Here is a 14,762-nt window from a genome sequence, read left to right as displayed (position 1 = left end):
ACACACTTCATAGGAAATCTGACTACAAGCCACAAAGAAAACTAACTTGCGAAAAGGAAACACAAAGTGTTGCAATTGTAACATATATTTGATGTTAACTAGGTACAGCTGCTCAAATATAGGTTGATATAACTAAAGTCATAGACTGTAACTGTTCAATGTTAGGATTTTTGTTGCATGAGGGTTAATGGGTGAATCAAAACTTCTATGTAAGCTACATCATAGCTATAATGCAGTTCGTTTTCTTTTCTGGGAGAGGTAGGTTAATTGATTTTAAAGCAAAGTTAAACACACTACAGAAATGAAATGGGACCACTTTTTTTCCTATCAGATTGTATTCTTTTTAGGGACTGTGTGTAACAATGGTGCAGTCTACATGAGTGGGCAATGCCCTTTAAAGTCTGTCTTGTTGTTGTTGATTTTGCCTCTTTTTAACGCTGCCATACTCGTCCTGGCACGTTTTGTCACGCCAGCGGTACTCTTTGTAGGGGTGCAATGAATTTGGGCACTGCAACAGACACTATTACTATTAGATCACACACACTGGAAGCTCAGATCAGAGCCATGATCCCCCAGCTTCAAAAAAAAAGTACAGGCCTCTACCACTTGAACTGAAGGGATTGTTCCTCAGCTGACATAAGTGGTAGGTCTCATAGCCTATGTAGGAGCCAGCCACTAGAGAACAGCATAAGTCATGCACACCCAGCCAGTGCATTCAGAGGAAGGGTTTGAAATGGTTATCAACTCCCAGAACATTAGTGTCCTTTTTCCTCCCCACTCCTCTGCCTCATACCCATCCCAGTGCGATACCTCTCCTTTAGAATTTTCTCTCTGTATCTCCCTGCTGCTGTTCTTCTGTCCATGCCCCCCTCTTGGAGAGGGGGAACTCCTAAATATAGCCTCTGTCCTTCCCTGGTCTTTTCTCTGCATGAGCCTGTGAGGTTAATAAGGTTAATAATAATAAGTTTCTGCCTATTCTTGCAGCAGGCCGTTCATCAGCTAGACAACCCATCCACCGAATACTCCTATGGCATTGCTTCTGAATATCCCAGCAAACTGGACCAAGCTGCACGGCTGTGTACCTTTCATGGGGGAGGGACATAGGTTCTCAAGTGTGTGCATTCCACAGTGAGCAGTTTAGGTCCACTCCCCATATTAAGTGTGGAGCAGAGCTATGAGAGCAGTTTCTGCTCACTTTGTTAGCAGGCAAAAACAGGATGAGTCACTTGTAGGTTCAGTAAACCTTCATGAGTCAGCAGTTTTACAGTTAGAAAAGTGGGTCTGAGTTGTGAAACTGAGTTTAGGTAAGTGCTCTGTTTTGGTAATGTTTCTTATCTTAAAGGTGAGTAACAGAGTTCAAAGTCTCCTGGCTAATAGCAACTCTGGTTTCTTTTTTTAAAAGATAAAACTATCAAATTATGGAAAGTTACTGAACGAGATAAGAGACCAGAGGGATACAACTTAAAAGATGAAGAAGGGAAACTTAAAGATCTGTCTACCGTAACATCACTACAGGTGAGCTACTGGGCTCTGTGAGAATTCTTTGTCCAATGTCCAGTTGATTCTCTCACTGATAAAGTATATGCTCTTGGGCCCTACTTCTGCAAAAGATTTAAGCACATACATAACTTTACTCATGTGAGTAGTCTTATTTGCTGGATTGGAGCTTTAGGTCCTAAAATATTGTCTTGAATCCCTGATTTCTCTCAGCAGTAAATATTTTATAGTGTAGTAACCTCCATGAAAAGCGTGTAAAAAAAATTACCATCAATTTATTCTAGCTAGTCAAATTGTAAACTCTTTGAGGCAGGGACCATCTTTGTTCTGTGTTTGTATAGGGCCTAGCACAGTGGGTTTCTGGTCCATGATTAGGCTGCTGGGTGCTATGATAATACAAATAAAGAACGATAATAATATATGTAAGCAGGTCTATGCATATCTAGCATTTGTTTTCAAAGACTTAATTTATTATGAATCAGAAAAATTATAGCCTTTTTGTCACTTGACAGTTTTTGATGAGGCATAAAGCAGTGAAAGAAATACAGTAAATTATTAAAAATGGGGTTATATTTCATTCCCTGCACTATGCTGAGTTCTCAACATATACACAGAAATTACTTTAAAAATTAATATTTAATATTTTTGTAGGTGCCTGTATTGAAACCTATGGATTTGATGGTAGAAGTCACCCCCAGAAGAATCTTTGCTAATGGTCACACCTATCATGTCAACTCAATTTCTGTCAACAGCGACTGTGAGACATACATGTCAGCTGATGATCTCAGGATTAATCTCTGGCACCTAGCAATCACGGACCGGAGTTTCAGTATCCTTTATTATGATTGTTTGTTCCACTGTTATTCACACTCAGAGGGCTTTTTAAAAATCTATTTTAAAATGAAATGCATATTTTAACATTCATTTTTATTTTAAAAATGCATCCCCCATCACAGTCTCTGGGAGTATTTGTAACAGATAAATACATACTTTTACATTATTTTAGGCGGTAAAGTTGGTGACCAGTTCAAATCACCAGGGTATTTTGCTAGATAATTACCAACCTCCAAGTTGATTAGTGTCTAGTTACTGACAGTATGAATGATCACTCATCATCTGACTAGGCTACCTTATTCCCCCATCTCCCACAGACTTTTTATTCTGAGTTGCTCCTGAGTGGGTGAAAAGGGTTTTCAGAATTGACAGTCTTTACTTCTGCATGCTGACCCCTATGAGAAACACTGAATGAGAGATGGTCATACCAGGTCTCTCTGTGACATGCCTGGCCTGCCTGTGTCACAGACCCCTTCCTCCCAGTTTTCACCAGCAGCTGCATCTGTCTGTAGTGCTGGCACAGTGCTGTGCATTATGGGGTATTCTAACCATCTGACAGGGCACCACCTGCAGTGCAGCAGAGTGGGAAGGGGAAATCAGCTTGGAGGAAGATGATGTAGAGAGGAAAGGTTGACATTTTCCTGGAGAGGGAAATGTAGCCCAGACTAAAGTGTCTGTATTGTGTGGAGTGTAAAAGGACCATTAAGGGGAGGCACAAACTACTTTGAGGTCAGGACAGAATGCTGGGTCAGCCTGTCCTGCATTACTGCATTCTTATAATTAAGAACATAAGAAAGGCCATACTGGGCCAGACCAAAGGTCCATCCAGCCCAGTATCCTGTCTACCGACAGTGGCCAATGCCAGGTGCCCCAGAGGGAGTGAACCTAACAGGTAATGATCAGGTGATCTCTCTCCAGCCATCCATCTCCACCCTCTGACAGAGTCTAAGGACATCATTCCTTACCCATCCTGGCTAATATCCATTAATGGACTTAACCTCCATGAATTTATCCAGTTCTGTTTTAAACCCTGTTATAGTCCTAGCCTTCACAACCTCCTCAGCCAAGGAGTTCCCCAGGTTCACTGTGTGCTGTGTGAAGAAGAACTTCCTTTTATTTGTTTTAAACCTGCTGCCCATTAATTTAATCTGGTGGACTCTAGTTCTTATATTATGGGAACAAGTAAATAACTTTTCCTTATTCACTTTCTCCACACCACTCATGTTTTTATATACCTCTATCATATCCTCCCTTAGTGTCCTCTTTTCCAAGCTGAAAAGTCCTAGCCTCTTTAATCTCTCCTCATGTGGGACCCGTTCCAACCCCCTAATCATTTTAGTTGCCCTTTTCAGAACCTTTTCTAGTGCCAGTATATCTTTTTTGAGATGAGGGGACCAAATCTGTACGCAGTATTCAAGATGTGGGCATATCATGGATTTATGTAAGGCAATAAGATATTCTCCGTCTTATTCTCTATCCCTTTTTTAATGATTCCTAACATCCCATTTGCTTTTTTGACTGCTGCTGCACACTGCATGGATGTCTTCAGCAAACTATCCACAATGACTCCAAGATCTCTTTCCTGATTAGCTGTAGCTAAATTAGCCCCCATCATATTGTATGTATAGTTGGGGTTATTTTTTCCAATGTGCATTACTTTACATTTATCCACATTAAATTTCATTTGCCATTTTGTTGCCCAGTCACTTAGTTTTGTGAGATCTTTTTGAAGTTCTTCACAGTCTGCTTTGGTCTTAACTATCTTGAGCAGTTGAGTATCGTCTGCAAACTTTGCCACCTCACTTTCTCCAGATCATTTATGAGTAAGTTGAATAGGATTGGTCCTAGGACTGACCCTTGGGGAACACCACTAGTTACCCCTCTCCATTCTGAGAATTTACCATTTATTCCTACCCTTTGATCCCTGTCTTTTAATCAGTTCTCAATCCATGAAAGGATCTTCCCTTTTATCCCATGACAATTTACATAAGAGCTTTTGGTGAGGAACCTTGTCAAAGGCTTTCTGGAAATCTAAGTACACTATGTCCACTGGATCCCCCTTGTCCACATGTTTGTTGACACCCTCAAAGAACTCAAATAGATTAGTAAGAAATGATCTCCCTTTACAGAAACCATGTTGACTTTTGCCCAACAATTTATGTTCTTCTATGTGTCTGACAATTTTGTTCTTTACTATTGTTTCAGCTAATTTGCCCGGTACTGACGTTCGACTTACCAGTCTGTAATTCCCAGGATCACCTCTAGAGTCTTTTTAAAATATTGGCATTACATTAGCGATTTTTTACAATTTTTTAAATTATTAATGCAGGTGAAATGCTATTTCTGTGGGTGTTTATATAAGTCTGTGAGAATTGGAAGTGAAGGCAGTGATCTGTCAGCAGAGGATCTCTGTGAGGAGTTACATTTCTACCAACAAAGGGAAGTTTGGGATGATTTCCTTGTTCTTTGATGGAGTTACACCCTCTCTTTTCATACTAAATCATCTGTGGGGCCTAATCTAAAGTCAGTGGGTAGACTCCCATTAGCTTCAGTGTGCTTTAGAGAAGGTCCTTATTTTTTTGGTTTGTTTTTGTTTTGGAATGGACCAGGTTGCACCAAATGGCAGGTGCAATATAAAATGCCCCCAGAGAAGATATCTCCAACTCCCATTTAGGCCTTCATCCCCCAGACCCTCTTCAGATTAGGCATGCTGAATTGTATCCTGAAAAACCAACCTACTCAAAGAGTGTGTTGCAGGAAAAATATAAGCAAAGTGCAGTTCCATCTGAATTTGATTTCCAAGCACTGCCACCTCCCTCTTTGATTATGATTATGAGAGTACATTTTTGTTTAAATGGAAAAAATAATTCCCCTGTCCACCGGCCCTCCTCTATGCAATACATGCACCTCTACTGCATGTTGTTTATTACAAGCAAAAAGGGAAAATGTTGATGGAAAGCCCTTGCTGAAGTGTTGGCATCGCATCACAAAATTATAATGCAGTCTGTTATTACAAATCCCCAATAAAAGAATAGGGAACCCATGCATCCCATCCCCTGCAATAATTGTGTTTGAATACAAAACCAGGGTTAAATATCATTAAGGCTGTGACACTAGATGACAGAAGCCAGGATATAGAATCCAATGGAATTATCTGGCATCTGTCAGTTTCTGTCACAGCTTCTCTATTATTCAAACATTTTTCATTCAATTTTCTTTTTAAAGTCTTTTCTGTTGTTCTCTGGTTGGGAGGTTAATTTCCATTGCTTGGGAGAATGAGAGACTGATTGCACTGCCTGGAGCCTAGCATTGTGTTGACAATTTCTGTGCATACTTCCCCACATAACTCTGCCTCCATGCATCAATCCAGAGATAGTCAAATTGTGCCAGATTGTCTGGCGTCTTTATTATATGGTTATATGTTTACTAAGGGTTTAATTCATATACCATTAAAATCAGTTAACATATTTACAACCGCTTTAATGAGAGTTAGCTCAGGCCCAGTAGAACTAGGGAGAGAGGCCCATTTCAGTGGAAGGTAGAAGCCTAAATACCTTTGAGGATCTGAGCCAAAATTTCCAGACTTGGTTACTTAAAATAAGGCATCTAAATCTATATTTAGGCACTTAAATAAAAGGGGCCTGATTGTTCAGAGTTGCTGAGCATGTAACGTTTCCCTTTGAAGGTAGTGTGGTTACATCATGGATGAATTTGGTCCTTACTTTCTACCAGACAAATAGGAGTGACTAGAAAGTACTGGATATAAACCTAAGCCAGCCCAGCACCAAACCCCTCCAATCTTTCCCTCAAGTTTGGGAAAATTTGAGCTTTGCCACTAGCCCCTCTGCCTTCCTCTCATGGCTGTACTTGTGAGAGGGCAAAGGAGCAGGAACTTCCTGGAAATAGTCCTCTAAAGAGGACAAGAGTTTGGGGTACTGAATCCCAGGGACTTATCAGGGGTTTCCTTCTCCTCCTGCCTCCTTCAGGACCTAGACTGCCATTAGCTGTGTCCCTGTGTGGCTACTCCTAGCTCTATTAACTCCATCCTGGGTTCCATTTGGAAATGGGGGCTCTGCAGAGGACATTGCCACAGAGCATAGCTGGGTCCCCTGCTGCATGCCCTCTTCCCATTAAAATCCTGTGGAGGCTCTTTCGTGAGGATCCCCACTGGAGAGGCATCTGCAGGAGAGCTGTCCTCTGCTCCCCCTTATTCCAACCCCTGGTTATTCCATAATTGCCAGTTATGTGGTTTCTTCTTTCCACCTTCCTTTGAAGTATCTGTTTCTGGCCACTGTCAGAGGCAGAATCCAGGGTTATGGAGCACTGGTCTGATCCAGTATAGCGGTGTTGGTGTTCTTATGTAGAGTATTCAGGACAGTTACTCTGCATAATCAAAAATATGTAGGAAAGACATTAACTGCATTGCTAATGGCAATCCTTTGTGTTACATCAAGTCTGGTGTAAAGGATACAGAATTCCAACACAAATGTCTTGGTTAACTTTTAAAATAACCTAAATGTTAATTATATTTAAATATGTCCAGATTGATTTTTTTTAGGCGATTTCCCATGCTAAAAGCGTTAAGACTAAATATCAGCCCCGAGTGAATTTCTAAATCCAAGATATCTGTAAATCCCTGAAAATAGAAGCGTTACAATGAAAGTAGTGATATAATCAGAACTTACATGGTCCGAGTATGGTCCCGGATAATATTTCACATGTATGTACAGCTTTATCTACAGATCCTTTATACATATTAATTCATCCTCACAACAGCCTAAGAGAAAGGAAAAAAGTATTTTACTCCCTTTTTAGAGATGGGTTAAGTGAGGCAGAAATGTTAAGTGAATTGCCTAAGAGAGACCACCTTATTTTAGATTTCAGCATCATTAAATCTCAGTACAGCTGCCCTCATTATAAAAAACAACTTGGTTTCAGTTTTCAAAAATGCTTGGCCCTCCAAAGATACATCATAAAATCCATAGGGGGTGGGTGTGTGTATTTGTGGGGGTGCCTGAATGATCAGAAAAAGCTGAAAGACAGACTGTTCTTATGACATAACTTCCTGCATGTCTCAGAGACAGAACAGTTTGAAAGCGAGGCTGTTTGAGATTTAATACCATCATTCAGGAGTTTAGCATTGCTATTCCTGTGTATTCACTTACTGCTGTGCGAGCTGTGTTACGTGCATCCACAAACCCTCACAGCAAAATATTTACAGATAATTGATGATGTTCTTAGAGTTTTTAGTTGAACCATTGATTTAATCCTTACACGAAACGATTCCCTGATAGAGCCTCCAGTTTCCAGGTGTACTTGGTTTGTGGGGTGGGGGGAACCGAGTACATTTCTAAGAAGTAGTTGGGGTATGGAAAAGTTCCTGCATGTGGGAGGCAGGATGGCTTGGGACTGTTGTTTGTATGGGTTGCAGTGGGAGAGGTCTTGCAACTTGGAGACAGGCTGGCATGAGTACAGGTAGTGAGAGACATTAGGCAGTGGTTGGGCTGGGAATAGATTAAAGGGACTGAAGAGACTCTGGCAAATGGAAAGGAGAAGAAGCTGAAGTGTACAGTGGATTGACTCCTGCAGCTGGACAGTGGTTGGATGGAAATATTCATTAAGGGGAGCTGGTTGGTTCAGCCTCGGAGCAGGGCTGCTCTGAAGTACCTTTTAGGTAGGAGTTGCATAATGAAGTTGAATTAGCAGTAGATGACCCCCATCATGGTGGTAAAAGAAGGATAAGACAACTGGAAGAGGTGGTTTTAGATCTGCGTCAGTCTGTAGAGAGAATATTTTTGTCCATACAGTTACCCAGCCTGCATATGCATTTGTGCAGGTGCACCTGTCTCCATGAGATTTCGGTCTGGCACATTAAGGAGTAAGGAACCAATAACTAGATGTCATTCTGCCTGCCTTTCCATTCTGCAGAAAACAGTCATCTCTGATATAAAACTGTCTGGTTTTTTAGGTGGATTGTGTCTTGGTAAAGCATGAGGTGTTGCATGATGCAGTTAGGACCAGGCACATTAAGAGAAGAAATTCTGCCAAGCATAAAGTTTAAATTATAAATTAATACCACTGGGCTCAATGCCGCCTGCTATGCACATCAGAAGACTCTTTTAAAGTCAGTAAAGTCAAACAATTTTAAAGATATTGGTTTGTTTCCCACCTTTTTGCTAGATGGAACGTGAATGAACACAAAGCAAAATATGGTGGCCTGAGCACATCAAATACATGATGTACACAAGGCCCAATTACATCAAATTAATGAATTGAATATATATTAGCCTGAAATGGCATTTGTTAATAAATGATCTGGCAGTGATACATCTTTGGCCTGGTCTACACTACGAGTTTATGTCGGATTTAGCAGTGTTAAATCCGAATTAACCCTGCACCCGTCCATACAACGAAGTCATTTTTTCGATATAAAGGGCTCTTAAAACCGATTTCTGTACTCCTCCCCAATGAGGGGATTAGCACCGAAATCGACATCGCCGTTTGGAATTAGGGTTAGTGTGGACATAATTTGAAGGTATTGGCGTCCGGGAGCTATCCCACCGTGCACCATTGTGACCACTCTGCACAGCACTCTGAACTCGGATGCACTGACCAATGTACAGGAAAAGCCCCGGGAACTTTTGAATCTCATTTCCTGTTTGGCCAGGTGAGCTCATCAGCACAGGTGACCATGCAGTCCCAGAATCAAAAAAGAGCTCCAGCATGAACCGAATGGGAGGTACTGGATCTGATCACTGGATGGGGAGAGGAATCCGTGCTATCAGAACTACGTTCCAAAAGACGAAATGCCAAAACATTTCAAAAAATCTCAGAGGCCATGAGGGACGGAGGCTACATCAGGGACTCAACACAGTGCTGCATGAAACTTAAGGAGCTCAGACAAGTGTACTAGAAAACCAAAGAATCAAACGGACACTCTGGGACAGAGCCCCAGACATGCTGCTTCTACACTCAGCTGCATGCAATTCTAGGGGGGGCTGCCACCACTCTCCACCCCTGTCCGTGGACTCCGATGATGGGGTACTCTCTGCCATGCCTGATGACTTTGCAGATGGGGAAGATGAGGAGGAGGAGGACGAGCTTGGGGAGAGCACACAGCACACAGTTCTCCCCGACAGCCAGGATCTTTTTATCACCCTGATTGAAATACCCTCCCAACCCATTGAAGCTGGAGAAGGGACCTCTGGTGAGTGTACCTTTTTAAATATAATACATGTTATAAAAGCAAGTGTTTTTTAATGATTAAGTAGCCCTGAGGACTTGGGATACATTCGTGGCCAGTATTGCTATTGGAAAAGTCTGTTAGCGTGTCTGGGGATGGAGCGGAAATCCTCCAGTGACATCTCCACAAGGTTTCTGGGAAGAGCAGCCTTATTCCGTCCTCCATGGTAGGACACTTTACCACGCCATGCTAGTAGCAAGTAATCTGGTATCATTGCATGACAAAGCCTGGCAGTGTATGGTCCTGGTGTTTGCTGGCATTCAAGCAACATCTGTTCTTTATCTCTCTGTGTTATCCTCAGGAGAGTGATATCGTTCATGGTAACCTGGTTGAAATAGGGGAATTTAATTAAGGGGACATTCAGAGGTGTCCATTCCTACTGGGCTGTTTGCCTGTGGCTGAAAAGAAATCCTCCCCGCAGTTAGCCACGTGGACGGGGGGCATTGGCGCTGGGCTCTTCGCGTTTGGCTAGCAGGGATCTTCCCTGATACCAGCCAGGTGGTTGGGGGAGGAGTAAAGCGATCATCCCAGATAACTGGATGGGGGAAGGGGGTTAGTTTGGTTTCTGCTGCTGCACGTTAACAGGAAAACCGCAGCACTAAATGGCCAACTCAACGGGCTTTGCTTGGTATGGGAGAGGAGGGCGCTGCTGTTATGAAGGTTGCAGAAGCCGAAAGACTATGGCTTACTATGGCCGCCTGCAAGCTGAATTCTGTTGCCTGGCACTGCATGTGTGATCTCTAACACCAAAGCTGCAGACACTCAATATAAGATGCAAAATGCGACCAAAATCACATGTGCTATGTAAATGTGAATAGTGGTGTTCACTGTGAAAGAGTATAGCCATTGTTCTGTAAAATGTATCTTTTTAAATACTTCACTTCCTTTTTTTTCCTCCAGCAGCTGCAAATGTTTCAAGCCTCCCTCCTCCGTCCCAAAGACTATCTCAGATAAGGCGGCGGAAAAAACGCACGCGCGATGACATGTTCTCTGAGCTCAAGCAGTCGTCCAGCACTGACAGAGCTCAGCAGAATGTGTGGAGGGACACAATAGCAGAGTACAGGAAAGTGGCTGATGAACATGAGGAGAGGTGGCGGCAGGAAGATCACAGGAGGAATGAGGCAACATTGGGCTATTGCAGGATCAAACGGACCTGCTCCGGTGTCTGGTGGAGGCTCATAAACGGCAGCAGGATCACAGACTGCCACTGCAGCCCCTGCTTAACCACCCTCCCTCCTCCCCAAGTTCTATAGCCTCCTCACCCAGACGCCCAAGAACGCGGGTGGGGGAGAGGCTCCGGGCACCCAACCACTCCACCCCAAAGGACTGCCCAAGCAACAGAAGGCTGTCATTCAACAAGTTTTAAAGTGGCCTTTTCCTTCCCTCCTTCCACACCCCACCTGGGCTACCTTGTGAGTTCTCTCCTTATTTTTATAATCAATTAATAAAGAATACATGTTTTTTAAACGATAGTGACTTTATTTCCTTTGCAAGCAAGCTGTGATCAAAGGGGGGAAGGCGGGTGGCTTACAGGAAATGAGGCAACCAAGGGGGTGGGTTTTCATCAAGGAGAAACAAACAGAAGTGTCACACAGTACCCTGGCCAAGTGTCACACAGTACCCTGGCCAGTCATGAAACTGGTTTTCAAAGCATCTCTGATGTGGAGCGCTTCCTGCTGTGCTCTTCTAACCGCCCTGGTGTCTGGCTGCACGTATTCAGCGGCCAGGCAATTTGCATCAACCTCCCACCCCACCATAAACGTCTCCCCCTTACTCTCACAGAGATTGTGGAGCACACAGCAAGCAGCAATAACAATGGGAATATTGGTTTCACTGAGGTCTGAGCGAGTCAGTAAACTGTGCCAGTGACCCTTTAAACATCCAAATGCACACTCTACCGCCATTTTGCACTTGCTCAGCCTATAGTTGAACAGCTCCTTACTACTGCCCAGGATGCCTGTTTATGGCTTCATGAGCATTAAGGGGTAGGCTGGGTCCCCAAGGATAACTATAGGCATTTCAACATCCCCAACAGTTATTTTCTGGTCTGGGAAGTAAATCCCTGCCTGCAGCCATTTAAACAGACCAGAGTTCCTGAAGACGCAAGCATCATGTACCTTTCCCGGCCATCCCAGGTTGATGTTGGTGAAACGTCCCTTGTGATCCACCAGTGCTTGCAGCACCATTGAAAAGTAGCCGTTGCGGTTTATGTACTGGCTGCCCTGGTGGTCCGGTTCCAAGATAGGTGTTCCGTCTATGGCCCCACCACAGTTAGGGAATCCCATTGCATCAAAGCCATCCACTCTGACCTGCACATTTCCCAGGGTCACTACCTTTGATAGCAGCAGCTCAATGATTGCGTTGGCTACTTGCATCACAGCAGCCCCCACAGTAGATTTGCCCACTCCAGATTGATTCCCGACTGACTGGTAGCTGTCTGGCATTGCAAGCTTCCACAGGGCTATCGCCACTTGCTTGTGAACTGTGAGGGCTGCTCTCATCTTGGTATTCTTGCACTTCAGGGCAGGGGAAAGCAAGTCACAATGTTCCATGAAAGTGCCCTTCCGCATGCGAAAGTTTCGGAGCCACTGGGAATCATCCCAGACCTGCAACACTATGCGGTCCCACCACTCTGTGCTTGTTTCCCCAGGCCCAGAATCGGTGTTCCACGGCATGAGCGTACCCCATTAACACCATGATCTCCAAATTGTGGGGGAACGCGGTTTTAGAAAAAAGTGTGTTCATGTCCTCAGCACAGTGCTTCCGTCGCCTCCTCGTCTGGTTTTTCAGGTGCTGGTTCTGCATAAACTGCATGATAATGAGCAAGGTGTTTGCAATGGTCATAACTGCTGTGGTGAGCTGAACGGGCTCCATGCTTGCGGTGCTATGGCGTCTGCTCCTGCTCGGGCAATCCAGGGAAAAGGACGTGAAATTATTATTTGCCATTGCTCTGACGGAGGGAGGGGTGACCGACAACATGGCTTACAGGGAATTAAAATCAACAAAGGGGGTGGCTTTGCGAGAAACAGAATGGCCCCCTCAAGGATAGAACTCAAAACCTCAAGGATAGAGCTCAAAACTGGGTTTAGCAGGCCATTGATTTCACGGAGGGAGCAAGGAAGGGAGGAGAAAATGAATACAAAACAAATTGCTTGTTTTGATCCACTTCATCTATCTTTATACATCTTGCTGGCAGCAGACTGTGCAGTACGACTGCTAGCCATTGTCATCTCCTGGGTGTTCAGCAGAAGACGGTGCAGTATGACTGCTGGCCATCGTCATCTCCTGGCTGCTCATTAAAAGACAGTGCAGTAGGACTGCCGGCAGGACTGAATCGCCATGAGACGAAACTTAAAAGGGTAAAAGGGTAATGACCTTGCTGAGTCACTCCCATTTTTGCTCAGGTGCCCTTGACCTCATCAAGGTCGGTTAAAAGAGAACCCTGGACTACATCGATGATGGCTACCAGTCATACTGCACTGTCTGCTGCCAAAAGACAATGAGCTGCTGCTGTGTAGCAACGCAGTACCGTGTCTTCCAGCACCCAGGAGACATACGGTGACCGTTAGCTGAGCGGGCTCCGTGCTTGCCATGGTATGGCGTCTGCACAGGTAACCCAAGAAAAAAGGCGCAAAACGATTGTCTGCCCTTGCTTTCACGGAAGGAGAGAGGGAGGGAAGGGGGGTCCTGACGATATGTACCCAGAACCACCTGCGACAATGTTTTAGCCCCATCAGGCATTGGGATTTCTACCCAGAATTCAAATGGGTGGCAGAGACTGCGGGAACTGTGGGATAGCTACCCACAGTGCAATGCTCCGGAAGTCGACGGTTGCCTCAGTACCGTGGACGCAGTCCGCCGACTACATGCACTTAGAGCATTTGTGTGGGGACACACACAATCGACTGTATAAAAACGCTTTCTACAAAACTAACTTCTATAAATTCGACCTAATTTTGTAGTGTAGACAAGGCCTATGTCTTACTCTTTCCCTCTGATGCAGGTCTGCTACATATAATGAACTACATTCTGTTTGCCCAAGAGGCTGGATGTGACAATGACACAAACAACAAATATAACAGAAGAGTTTCTGGACACTTGCACTCATCTGAACATCTTTATGGGCTGCATAAAAGAGCAGGAGAAGCAGTGGTATTCCATCAAGACTATCAGCATAGCACTGATATGAGTTTTTTAAAAAGAAAGTAGGAAGGTTTGATTTGTAGAATTTTATTTGAAATTAACATAAAATGGTTTGCCGCCATTATTTCAGCAGCATTACAAATCAGTGAGAATTATTCATTTCTGTGAAAATAGAATCATAAGCCAATGTAGATCTTAGGCTTGTTTTCATTTTGGAAAATACTTTAAACCAATCTTGCAAAATTCAACTTGGATGCTTGCCTGAGACAAGTAATTTTTTGACAAGTAAGTAAAATATAATTGTTTTCATTAGCATTATTTTCATTTTGGTGAAAGGCAGACAAGTAAGTTCTGAGTAAGTTTTGCGTTTTGGCTGATACATTTCCATCAAATAATTGCAAGGCATCTTTAAACCTTTCTCTCTGTTTGCAAATCATACCTTGGTGCGGGCAGAATAAGTCATACCTCAGAGGAATTTAGTATATCTTCTTCGTTCTTTGCTAAGAGGTTTAACATGTTTGTTTGCATGAGAGAGAGAGAGAGACTGCATCCTTAATTATACATATTCTGTACTGAGAAAGTACTGAGGCAGAGATTGCTACATTTGTTAATGTTCTGTCTGAAATGGCTTAGCAGTATTGCCTATAGCTTGAACCTTTAGATAAATTATTTTGGATATGGTGAACAAGAAAATAGAACTGCTGGAAGCATACTGATAAGGCTTACTTTACTTCAGTAGCAATCTCTGGATGATCTAACCATACTAAATATTCTTTATGAGCATGTATTTGGATTTCTCACACAACTATGCAGATCATAGCACTTGAACTCCTTTCATTTCCTGGTAGCATGCTATTTCACTCCAGAGGCTGCCATGGCATTGCTATGGTAACAACAGCCCCAGTTCCTATATGTACTTATCTTGACTAAAATACTCATTTCTCAGTCAGGTCAATATAGTCCAGGGTTATCCTGTTTTAATAAAAAAATTCCTTCTTTAATGTCCCAAAAGGGGTAAGTTAATTAGCAAATCACCATAGGCCCT

At 43.3% G+C, this 14,762-nt stretch overlaps 1 protein-coding gene across 4 annotated transcripts in view; it reads left to right on the top strand.

Annotated features, from left to right (window-relative positions):
• PPP2R2C (protein phosphatase 2 regulatory subunit Bgamma) overlaps nt 1-14,762 on the top strand; it is a 288,985-nt gene that overhangs the window by 197,997 nt on the left and 76,226 nt on the right. For all 4 annotated transcript variants that reach the window (XM_073342564.1, XM_073342566.1, XM_073342567.2 and 1 more), the window contains 2 exons: nt 1,403-1,515; nt 2,149-2,326. In XM_073342564.1, coding sequence (XP_073198665.1) covers nt 1,403-1,515; nt 2,149-2,326 — 291 coding nt within the window. The remainder of the gene's footprint in view (nt 1-1,402; nt 1,516-2,148; nt 2,327-14,762) is intronic.

Source organism: Lepidochelys kempii, chromosome 4 (assembly GCF_965140285.1).
Source record: "Lepidochelys kempii isolate rLepKem1 chromosome 4, rLepKem1.hap1, whole genome shotgun sequence".
In the NCBI taxonomy this organism is placed as follows: domain Eukaryota; kingdom Metazoa; phylum Chordata; order Testudines; family Cheloniidae; genus Lepidochelys; species Lepidochelys kempii.
This window is presented reverse-complemented; position numbering and strand designations above follow the sequence as displayed.